The 11,813-nt window shown below is 35.6% G+C and overlaps 3 protein-coding genes and 1 pseudogene across 5 annotated transcripts; 3 read left to right on the top strand and 1 right to left on the bottom strand.

Annotated features, from left to right (window-relative positions):
• The first annotated feature begins 111 nt into the window (after positions 1-111).
• On the top strand, positions 112-1,142 carry F01D4.5 (PHD-type domain-containing protein). 2 transcript variants are annotated; one of them, NM_069536.6, is made up of 5 exons: positions 112-224; positions 275-459; positions 504-647; positions 698-917; positions 958-1,142. In NM_069536.6, exons 1-5 carry the CDS (start codon positions 119-121, stop codon positions 972-974), a joined length of 672 nt encoding a protein of 223 aa, NP_501937.1. In that variant the 5' UTR covers positions 112-118; the 3' UTR covers positions 975-1,142. The 2 variants fall into 2 exon arrangements, with proteins under 2 accessions (NP_501937.1, NP_001379288.1); NM_001392390.1 differs by having other exon boundaries at positions 968-1,138.
• Positions 1,143-1,922: 780 nt separating this feature from the next.
• On the top strand, positions 1,923-5,325 carry egl-21 (Carboxypeptidase E). The gene is made up of 5 exons (NM_069534.7): positions 1,923-2,176; positions 3,579-3,782; positions 3,835-4,455; positions 4,639-5,001; positions 5,072-5,325. Exons 1-5 carry the CDS (start codon positions 2,000-2,002, stop codon positions 5,123-5,125), a joined length of 1,419 nt encoding a protein of 472 aa, NP_501935.1. The 5' UTR covers positions 1,923-1,999; the 3' UTR covers positions 5,126-5,325.
• A 189-nt stretch (positions 5,326-5,514) lies between these two features.
• On the bottom strand, positions 5,515-10,989 carry bgnt-1.1 (I-beta-1,3-N-acetylglucosaminyltransferase; the record flags this gene model as incomplete). Its single annotated transcript, NM_001027942.3, has 9 exons — positions 5,515-5,677; positions 5,731-5,958; positions 6,257-6,373; positions 6,421-6,495; positions 6,545-6,749; positions 6,838-6,943; positions 6,991-7,110; positions 10,532-10,759; positions 10,909-10,989. The coding sequence occupies 9 exons, from the start codon at positions 10,987-10,989 to the stop codon at positions 5,599-5,601; spliced, it is 1,239 nt and encodes a 412-aa protein (NP_001023113.1). The 3' UTR covers positions 5,515-5,598.
• On the top strand, positions 7,976-10,130 carry F01D4.3 (annotated as a pseudogene). The gene is made up of 9 exons: positions 7,976-8,006; positions 8,053-8,121; positions 8,168-8,239; positions 8,290-8,368; positions 8,422-8,493; positions 8,536-8,919; positions 8,966-9,534; positions 9,579-9,755; positions 9,810-10,130. Coding segments are annotated over exons 1-9 (1,774 nt in total).
• Positions 10,990-11,813: the final 824 nt, after the last annotated feature.

The following is an 11,813-nucleotide window of genomic DNA, read 5'->3' as shown; positions in this document are numbered from 1 at the left end:
ACCGATAAAATGCATGTTTTGTCATAAATATAATGTGAATATCTATATTTTATGGTAACTTCGTGTTATATTTTTAAATTTTTTTCTATAGAATCAGAAAAAAAATTCCAGAAAACCAATGGAAATTGATGATCTAGAATCTACATCAAATTCAGTGCATAAATCACCACCCAAAAAACGGAGACGTGTGAAGAAGAAGAAAAGAAATGAGGAAGATGAAGAGTGTAAATTGGTTTTTATAATAAAAATATTTTTTCTTCACTTTGATTTACAGACGAAGAGAACAAAAATATGGCCACTCAAATAAATCAAAAATTTGGTTCAAAGTATAAATCAAATAGAAAAGATGAGACTCCGATGTTTGAAGTGAGAAATGGAAAATCAGTTATCAAAAATTCGGGGAATCACGAAGCAACTGTCAATCGAACTTTGGATTTTCACATGACAAAGCTTTTTCAGGTACGATTAAAATGATAAATCTAATTTTTATTATTAATTTTCAGTGGGAAGAGCAGTCAGACGCCATTGAATCTTCCTATGTGTGTGCATTGTGCCACGAAAATGGAGAGAAACGAGAACTTTTTGGACCATATTATGCAACACATAATCCAATTAAATATTGGCCATCTTTCCTGGCTAAGAAACCTGTAACAACCCATCCCATTCTCTAAAATCTAAAAATTAATTAACTTTTCAGACTGCCAAAAAACCTACAAAAATCGAATTATGGTTCCATGGCTCATGTGTTTTATGGGCTCCAAATGTGCATCTTCACGGCAATCAGCTAACAAATCTGGATAATCAAATCGATATTTTCTGGTCTCAAACGTGCATAGTTTGCCGCAAAACTGGTGCCGCAATTTCTGTACAAAATAAGAAAAACACGTTCATTCATTACCCATGTGCCAAAAACAAAGGTACAGACATTCCAGACAAAATACCTCCCACTCTTATCAGTTTTTTACAGGCTATAAACTCGACGAGCACGCTCTCTTGTGCAATTCGTGAAAAATCGATTCTCATTTCTCATCAAACAAGTTTTGCTTTTCAATTATGTTTTTTTTTCATTTTTTACATTCTCATGTCCCATGTTTTACCAATTGCACACTGAAACAACGAAATAAAAGATTTCAGTTTTATAATACAAATTTAATTTTATTGAAACTCCACATTTTCGCAACACTTGAATAACGATTCTTGTTATTATTGGGATGCAGAAAATTTCCTCTTTTTGAAATCTAGGTGATGACGCTCCGCCCCCGAGTCACGGGTCTCGTCAGGAATTTGGCATAAATTTCAACCATCTTTTGTCTATTTTGTTATTTTTAGTTTTCTGAAAATTTCAAGTCTTAAATTTTGCCATAAAATCATTAAAAAGACGAGAAAGCTGAAAAAATTTGAAAACAATCGAATTTACGGATTTAACTCCAAATACCACGAGACCCATGGTTCGGGGGCGGAGCGTTTTCAATTAACCAAGGAGCGAGTTTTCACGTCGATTTCAAAAAGTCATTTTTCTGCTTCCCTATAATAGGCTAAAAATGTTGGCGAACATTTACCTATCAGATGCGCTCGCGCGTCAATGAAAAGTGAATAACAATTCAAACGCAATTTTTGAAATTTCACCCCGAAAAAGTGACACGTCATTGAATTTTTTCTAAAAGAAGGAAATTAGCATGAGCTTAAGCTATCTCTTTCACTCTCGACCCCCGCTTTCATTTACTTTCTCTTTCAGACCTCAGAGACGCAGAAAAGCGCTCTTGAGAGTAAGCCGTTGAGCAACGTCATCTGAAAAAATAGAATAAAGGGAAAAGCTGGTCTCCACAGCGCGCGACATTTCTCTAACCCCTCTTTCCCCCCTCATTTTCTTCATTCAAACATCCAGTGAGCTCCATATCGATCGAAGGCGTGCTCTTTTTCAGACACAGACAACTAGAGAGTCCACGGCTTCTTCTTCTTCTTCAAGTGAGGGGCTCCGTCACTTTTCTCTCATTCTAACATGCTGCACGCGATGCGGCCGGTGCTTTTGGTTGCGGCTCTTCTAGCCGTTACCGCCCACGCCTTCCTCGGATTCGGAAGCGGATCCACACACAAGGACGATGCCGAATGGGGACACTATCACAATCAAGCACAACTTGAAGCAAAGTTGGGAGAAATCAATGAAAAGTGCCCAGAGGTGAGTGGAAATTGGGTTCTAAACTTGAATTTTTGAGTGAATGATGTTTTCGAGCCGTGCTAGGAAATCTGAAATTTTTTTTTTAATTTTCTCGTTTTCTTCGGAGAGAAGCCTTTTTTCTACGAAACTTCTTTTGAAACTATTTCCAACTAGAATATTAAAAAAGAACAAAAAAAATCCAGAAACGGATTCCCATAGCCACGAGATTTCCGTTCGCTGTTTCTAGGAGAATTTGAATTTATTATTTTGGTTGTTCATTCCTACAAAACATTTGGGATTAAGTATTTCATGAGTAGCTGTTTAAAGATCAATTTATCAAAATGACTCAACAACTAGTTCCTTCGGTTTATCCATTTTTTTAATTAAAGAAAATGAAAGTATGTGCCAGAAATTAGCCAAATTTTCATTTTCGTTTTTGACTTGGTAATTGGAATTTTATAAAATGACGTCTTCTTAAAAAAGGAACCAAACGAACATAGCCCCATATTAGGTAGACTTTCCAAATTATCGCGAAATGCGTTCTCATAACTTGGCAGAAATTACGCAACAGAATGTTGTGAAGTCATAGTTTCTTAATAGTTTTAAAACTTAATGAGTGTTTTTTTTGGAAAAAATAAACATTTTCAAAAAGCTTCCAGAAATTGAAGTTACATTGATTTCGTCAGAAGTCCAAAAGTGATATGAACTATGTTTAATATTCTCCAATTAGTCTGAATTCATAAAAAATCCCATTTAGAACATGGTTTTAATCTAAACTTCCGAATAAAATTCTGACGTAGATGGGCACAAAGTTAACTACGTTCTCACGTTTAAGTGTATCAGCGTCATCAAAGATGAATCTTGGTAATTGAATTCCAAGCTTTTCGATCAAAAGAACACTTTCCAACTGTTCTAGAAATTGTTTACCAACGCGTTCATCATCTGATTTAGATGAAAGAAGGTTTTTGAGAAAAGATTTTAAAGACCTTTTAGATATTTATCGTCTATTTTTAGGCCATACTGTAACTCTTCAGTTAGCCCACTTCATTCATTGAATTGACGTGGCTTTCAGACAAATCCCCTACCTCTTCTATTTTTTCTAGTACAAAATACTAAACGATAATAAAATCCCTTATCAACCCTGTCTAATGCGTCATGAATTCAATTTTGCTAAAAATTAGCAGACAACGATTTTTTTGTCTGCATCGTCTTGTTTTTCTCTAAAAAAATTGTAACTGAAAATGAAATCAGGTGACGTGGCAGCTGGCTGAATAATCATGCGTGTTTCGATTTTTCATGTGTGCTCACTCTCATCATCAATGAGCTCATTGGGAATGTTATTTTCCTCGTTTCTTTCACGTCCGCTCATGCGAAATAATCGAATTCAATCAAAATAAAGAAATTCGGAGAATTCTAATTTCAGATCACCACCCTCTATGAAATCGGTCAATCTGTTGAAGGACGTCCTTTGGTTGTTATCCAATTCTCGACAACTCCTGGAGAGCATATTCCAACGAAACCGGAAGTTAAACTGATTGGAAATATGCATGGAAATGAGCCAATCGGAAGAGAACTCTTGCTTCGTTTTGCTGAAACTCTCTGCAATGGAGCTATCAATAATGATAAGGTTAGTGTTTGAAATTCCTCGAAATAAATTTTAAACAAGTGTTACTTTTTAGGAAATCGTCCAACTCCTTAATTCTACCTCAATTCACATCCTTCCATCCATGAACCCAGATGGTTTCGAGCTTGCTCTTGGCACTGAGCCAGCTCAAAGACAATGGCTCACTGGACGTTCCAACATCAACGGAGTCGATCTCAACAGAGACTTCCCAGATCTTGATAGCATCTTCTATGAGCTTCAAAAGATTGGAGTTCCAAAGTTCGATCATCTTCTGTCTCTTTTCGAAGACAACGTTGACCGTCAACCAGAAACAATTGCTGTTGGACAATGGACTCTTTCACTTCCATTTGTTCTTTCTGCCAACTTCCATGAGGGAGATCTTGTCGCTAACTATCCATTCGATGCTGCCATTGATGAGAATTCTCAAAAGACTGCCTATTCAGCTTCACCAGATGATGGAACTTTCCGTTGGCTCGCTAAGTCCTATGCTGATAATCATGCTCATATGTCAAAGAACGATCATGCCCCGTGTGACGGAACCAGCCAAGATGCTTTTGCTCGCCAAGGAGGAATTACCAACGGAGCTAAGTGGTACTCGGTTGCCGGAGGAATGCAAGACTTCAACTACTTGGCTACCAATGCAATGGAAATTACATTGGAATTGAGCTGTGAGAAGGTGAATAATTTCGCTTGATTTGGAACGTTGTATTGAAAAATTGATGTATGATCTGCATGTTATTGTATCATCTTCAAATTTATTTCACAGCTGCGATTAGGTTTTACAATTTTTATGGGCCAGCTTTTCAACTTCAAAAGTTACCACTATATCCATTTTTTAAAACAAACACCCCTGTTTCAGATGCCAGAAGGATCTCAACTTCCTCGATTCTGGGAGGACAACCAGAAATCCATTTTCGAGTATGTTTGGAAATCTCACAGCGGAGTTAAGGGAATGGTTGTCGATGCAATGACCGGCGAGCCAATCAAGCGGGCCGTTGTCTGGATTCGTAATGGAACTGAGACTGTTCCAGTTAAGCATCCAGTTACCACATGGTCCGAGGGAGACTTCTACAGAGTGCTCCCAGCTGGAAAGTACGAAATTATCGTTGCCGCTGAAGGATACGATATTGCCGCCAAGAATGTGACAGTCGAGAACAAGGTCCGCGACAGCGCTCTTGTTGTCAACTTTGCACTTTCACCAGCTGCCGATGAGCCATCCGAGGTAAGATTTTAATTGCTTAAATAGAGTCCCGTATTTAAAATAAAAACAAAAGTCAATGTTCAACTTTCAGAATGAGCAAGAGCAAATCGCCGAGCTCGTCAACGAGATTGCCCGTCGTCGTTAAGCCCACGAGTCATTCGCCGTCATCACTCCCACACACCAATTCACATTGCATCTCAACAAAAAAACATTCAAAATTTTATTTATATTACCCCGGTTCCATTTTTCCACCCATCCCACTGAAACATCAACTGTATATTGCATTTTTGGCACACAAATTGAATTGACTCTTTGAAAATGAATTAATTCACACGTTATTGGAAATCAGGCTTTGAAATCAGAATTGCAATTATGAAAGAGATCAAGGTATACCCAGTCAAGGCGTACAAGTGCGTCCCTCGCTCGTTTTTTTTACCTCTGACAGTATTGTAAGCTGTCGTCATAGATACGTTCAAAAAAATATAATAAAAGGTAATCAGTACATATGGGTTTATCAATGTGAATAAAAACAAGAAAAATCACTTATTTATACCCGACTTGATTGAAATAGCAAAAAAAAAAACGAAAAATTCCAAATAGGAAACTTTGAGATCTTTACTACATGACAAATTTTCCACATTGATCAAAAGTATCTGGATATGTTGTGTTGATATAATGCATAAATCGCTTGTATGATCTGAAATTAATATAATTTTTTGTTGAAATTTACAAACTTTCCTAGTCACTAACCGTGTTCTCAAACGCTTTTGATGTGTGAGCACTGCAGATGACAAATTAGTTTCCTTTGTTTTGACACCTCTATGAACATTAAATACATGAGATGCCAGGTGAAACGTGTAATTGGCACGACATAACTCGTAAACCAAACTCTGCTGATCTCGAATTCTCGTTGGAATGTATTCTGGATTGTAGGGATCTTTTCGGTGAAGAATCAATTGAGCTTCCCATGAGCTACTTCTGAAAATGTTTTATGAAATTTTAAAAAGATGTTCTGAATTGTTTTCTGAATTTTTCAGAACTGTTAAACCTACAGTTATCATCTTTGTAATTTTAAAAGCGTTAAATAAGTTCCAATATCCTACGTTCACTATTCAAATTTTTGGACAAATAGATCTAAAATTCAATTTCTAATAAAAGTAGACTAACTTTTTCCAGTAAACTATAGTTTCAGATATTTTTAGATCACCTTAATTAACAACATTTCACGTCGATTATTTTCACCTGTCCTATTTTATTTCTAAAGGTTAAAACATACTTGTAATCAATTTTCCATGCATACGCTTCCGTTTGATTTTTGCTCATCCGAAACCATTGCCATAATGATTCAATCGTATGCCCTGCCGGAAAATATTTGTGATGGAACTCGAATGCTCTAAAATATTCTAAAACATTTTCATAATAAAGTCGCACAGAAGTTACCTAAACGCTTTTATCATTAAGAACAGCTCTTTGTTGTCGGCGGGAACATGAGCTTTGTTGTCTACTTCGAATCGTCTGAAAATTTTATGTTGCTTATACAAAAATGAATGTTATGTCTTCTTACCGAATCACCAATAATTTTTTATCTTTCCCATTGATATATTTATTAGCCAGAGGTTTCATCTTTAAAGCAAATCCATCACTGAACATCATTTCTACATCAGCAGTCATGTGAATGTATGATAACGCTCCTTTTCTAGCAACATTACGCATAACATTGATAGGATATATTTGAAATGGTGGAATCACTCGGCTACGTTCTCGTGATCCTGGAAACAAAAAAAAACAGTTCAGATCAAAATTGGCTAGACATTATTAGTTCGTTAATTCAGAAGGACTTATTACAGTTTAACTTACGAATGGTTGAGTTGAAGCTGGTACATTTTCTGTTAGACCTTTTTATCAGAATAGGATCGCAGAACTTTTGAAACGGCGACATTCGATACACAACATGTACACTCAACTGAAAATATTTTATGATTCAAAAACATTATCGATACGTCATCAAACCTTTTGATTAACTTTCGCAGAACATCTATGAACTTCGTGCAAATAATCGACAGCTTCGCTAGACGTTCGATCCACAAATAGTGAGATTGATATAGGTCCGTTCCAATTACGAGATGAACACTGAAATTAAGATTTAAATACAATTTATTTGTTTCTATTTTTTAATTTGGGTATTATTTCAGCATTTTCGTGAAGACATTGAGTTTGCAGTCTAAAATAAAGCCTAAAAATGTCTTGAAAATGTAATTAGATAGAAATTTCAAGCTCGTAGAAACATAAGACATTCAGAAAAAGTTGAATTCAATTCTCGAGTTAATTGGTTACCTGGTATTTTGCAGACTTTCTGTTCCTCTATCGGAAACTGACGTAAGCCAGATTATTGTTTTTATCTCCAAATAGAATCACAATTTTCCATTTAAATACATACTTGGATGTAGTTTTATGATCATCAGGTCAATCAAAGTATATATTTTGTAGAGTTCAATATGGAACCTTTGGTAATCTTTTGATCAAGTATTAATTTTGATCTTTACTCGAAACAATGAAATCATTTTAATTCATTTTTCAATATAGAATTCCACACAGCTCTTTTTGAATAATATTTGTTCAAAAATATTTATAAATTGTTCAAAAATATTTATAAAAATATTTATAAAAACATTAGATTAAAAAAAAAATTTTCACAAAAAGGGCATTTATTATAATCCATATGGGCTCTGACCATAAAATTAATTAGCACATGAATTGCCTATAAAATATGATGTTTCATTATGAACTTGGCACTTGATATCCACAATTTCAAAAATAAAACGGTTTTTTGCCTCCCAAAATAATAAAAACTTATTTCAAAATAAATTTAGCACATTACTCACGTAACTGAGCTTATTTTCTCTGGGTGTCACGTTGCAAGCCAAGATCAAAAACTACGATAAGATATCTATTGATTTTTAAGTTATTTCACATTATTTTCATAGTTGTCTTAATCACTTTGGTTGGATTCATTTGTGTTAAAAGAGGTTTGATAACTGATTGTCAAATAAATGCAGGTATGTGTACTTGCAGAACGAAAACAGGAAAAATGGGATCAAACGAACCATTTGCGCGTTCTGTGTACTTTACACCAGCGCAAAAGTGAGTTGAAATTATTCAAAATAAAAGATAATTGCTCATATTTCAGATCAAATAAGCCTAAATCGCCACCCAATGCATCGCCAGGGGCTGCTCCAACAAGCACCACCAAGACGACAAAGTACATAATCATATAGATTTAGAAATGTTATACAAAATTGAAATATTCAGACGAGCTTCTGGTAGTAAAGGTAGTAGAGAAGCGACAGAAGAAGAGAAAAAAGAAGAACGAACTGTCAATCCTAATGAGGCAAGAATAAGCACAAATATTTCATTCTGTATTTAAAAAAAAAAATTTTTTAGTCAACGGACAAAACGAACCCGGAAAAATCGGCAAATGTAGGGAAAAGTAGAGAGAGGGATCGGCAGCCTGAGGTAATTAGACCAAGCATTCTATGAGGAAAACAATTAATTTAGACAACTCAACAAGCCACTGAAAATGACAACAGTCAGATGGGTAAATACCCGGATGGAGACAAAAAGAAGAAGAAGAAAAAGACTCGAAGAGCACGAGTTTCAGTATCAATGGAAAAAGTAGATGTAGTGACGGATAGAGAAGACAAGAAGGTTATAACGGAAAAGGATGATAGTTTCATTGCTCTGTAGATGAAGCTCAGAGAGTTCAACTTTTATCATGGTTTTTTGCCACGTGAGGATCTTCATTCTACACTGCATAACTCTGGAGATTACTTGATTCGTGTGTCTGAAGTTGTTGAAGGAGAGACAAAAGTGAATCGTGAAGTAATTTTGTCATTGATTCCAATTCAGTCTGATGGCAAAGAGGATACTGAAAAGAAAAATGTATTTGGAATAGCGGGCTTTATAAAAACTGTAGAAATATTTTCAGTGTCGCAACGTGGTCATCAAAAGAGTTGGCAACAAGTGCTTCTGTGAACCAACACGTACCTTCGAGTCAGTGACAGATCTTATCAAGTACTACACGGATAATTCTGGATCATGCTCAAATGGAAGATTTCAACTCAAGAATCCGATTCTTCAACAACCATGGGAGTATATGCACTCAGATGTCACAGCTGGAAAAGTTCTTGGTGAAGGTGCATTTGGAAAAGTGTTCTCTGGAACGTTGAAATTGAAAGATGGAAGCTCAGCTGAAGTCGCAATCAAGATGACCAAGGTCTCGGCTTTCCTGAGTAAGATAAAGATCAAAGAAATGATGAATGAGGCACGATTCATTCGGAATTTCAATCACAAGAATGTTGTCCGTTTGTATGGTGTTGCACATGATGAACAACCACTGTACATTTTGTTGGAATTGGTCAAAGGAGGCTCTTTACAAGATCATATGAAAAAAGCCAAAGCTACTGGAACTGTTGTACCGATTGCGGAGAAAGTTAGGTTTTGTATTGGAGCAGCCAGAGGAATTGAGTATTTACATCAGAATAACTGTATTCATCGGTGAGTCATGACAAAGCTTCCCAAATATTTGTTAACAATTTCAGTGACATTGCTGCTCGTAATTGTCTGCTCAGTGAAAAAGAGGTCAAAATCACGGACTTTGGCCTCTCTCGAAATGGCCCATCCTACAAAATCAAGGCAGCCTGTAAACTTCCAGTCAAGTGGCTCGCACCAGAAACATTGTCATCGCTTTGCTTCACTTTTGCAACAGATGTGTACAGGTATATTGACTGTTGATACCCCAGAATTACTATTCTACGCGAATCATCTTTCAGCTGGGGTATTACTTGTTACGAAGTGTTTGCCGATGGTGCCGAGCCTTACGAAGGCATTCCGAACGCAACAGTCAAAGCAGACGTTCTCAACAACAAGTTTATTCAGATGCCTCCACACTGCCCGGATTCTATCAAAAAGTACATGAGCACATTCATTTTTGTTGATGCATCTTGTCGAGCCAGCATGACCATGGCAATCGGGGACTTTGAACGTATGACTGTGATGAGTGAAACCGGAGCAAGTGATCCAGGAACTAAGAATAAGTTTATGAAGATTTTGAAAAAGAAGAAGAAAGAGAAAGAATCGAAAAATGATTGAACTGTTTCTATTGATTATTTCCATTTTAAAATGAAGGGTTTGAGAAAGATTCAATTTTTATATTTGAAAACTCGAAGTTTGCTTAGATTTGGAATTTTGAAGAAAAATTTGAAAAACGTGAATGATGTCAGAGCTCAAGTTGTGCAAGAAGTTGGCGGGTAATGTATAGCATTATTTTCAAGTTTGGTCAATACATTTAAGTTTTTACAAGTTCTGAAACTATTGCATCCAAGGTGATGACAGTCAACCACCATTGGAGGAGCTATAAATTGCTCTTAATTTATTAAAAAGTACCAACTTTTTTGAAATATTTGACAAATTGTTCTTTTGACTTGTTTCAAGTTTATTCAGACAAAATCTTCACTGACACAAAACCACCATATACTCAAAAATCTCTACTCACCTGTCCTTCAATCTCTCTCATAAAATGAGACGTGGCATGTAGAACGAGAGAAATTGGTTCCAGTCCGTCATCTCTGAAATTCCCAGTGGCTTTTGTAACATTGTATGCCACACAAAAGTCGGATCCATATTTTTTACTTTCATATCGAATATACTCTCCAAGTGTTTCATTTCTTTTGGTAGATGTACCACTGGAATCTGAAATTCGGAAACCAGGTTTGCGACGTATCTGGAAAAGTTAAAGCATTACAAAACTTTTAAAAAACTATGAAAAATTCTATAATTGTTTTGAGTAGATGAAAAATTAGTATGTGAGTTGTTTGAAAAGTAAATTGGAAACAAAACGATTATTTTTGATTAGTAGAATTAATAACTTACCATATTAGTTGCAAAATAAACACAGCACAAAATTTGAAAAAGAACAAGAAAATGAACAATTATTCTTGCAATACCCCTCATCCAATACAATGTTTTTACCCGACCGGAAACTAAAAAAGGACAATTTTTGAAAAACCAGCGAATCTCGATTCAGGCGTCTCTGACGATAATCCGTATCTACGTAGTAGTGATGTTGGTGGGGGTTGAATGTTCAGGTCGATATACAAATTTTATTCGAATGGAGGAAGTTACATATCAAATTCAGCATTTTGTCGATTATCTCTTTTTTTCTGTTTAAAGATTGAGTTAAATTTAAAAAATAAAAGCAAAAAATAAGGGGAAAGAAAACGTATACAACAAAATCATGGGGTAGAATTGGTGGATGATAAAACGATCCTGTACACCATTAATAGTTTGTGGGATCAGATTGGGGGAATGAGAACGTAAAGGTGGAAGAATTTAACCGGGTAGCAAACACAGAACAATTAAGTTTTTTCTGGAATGAGCTTTGTTAGGCGGTTCCAGATGGCAACAGTGAATTGGTGGAATCCTTTGTTTGTTGAGCCAACAGATCTAAGCAACTTTGAAAAAGGCTTGTGTAAAATGTGGTCTCAGTTTGATCACACATATAATTTTATACAACACTTGATGTTTGAACAGGGATTAAACAAAACTTGAATAAGAAGTTGTTGAAGCTGCTAAATAGGCAAGAAGTTTAGATTTTAGATTAAAATATCGAAATAACTAAAAATTAAAAAGTTTGCAAAACAGTGCGTATACTTTTAAAAGTGTCCACTGGAAGCTTCATCCTTTGAATTACAAAGCATTAAAAAAACAAAATTGAGAAATAAATCAATTTGTCTTGATAGCTGATAACAATATGTAAAATTTAAATGCCAAAACTT

The sequence above is a fragment of the Caenorhabditis elegans genome, chromosome IV (assembly GCF_000002985.6).
Source record: "Caenorhabditis elegans chromosome IV".
In the NCBI taxonomy this organism is placed as follows: Eukaryota; Metazoa; Nematoda; class Chromadorea; order Rhabditida; family Rhabditidae; genus Caenorhabditis; species Caenorhabditis elegans.
Note: the sequence above shows the minus strand (reverse complement) of the source record. Positions and strands in the feature narration are given on the sequence as shown.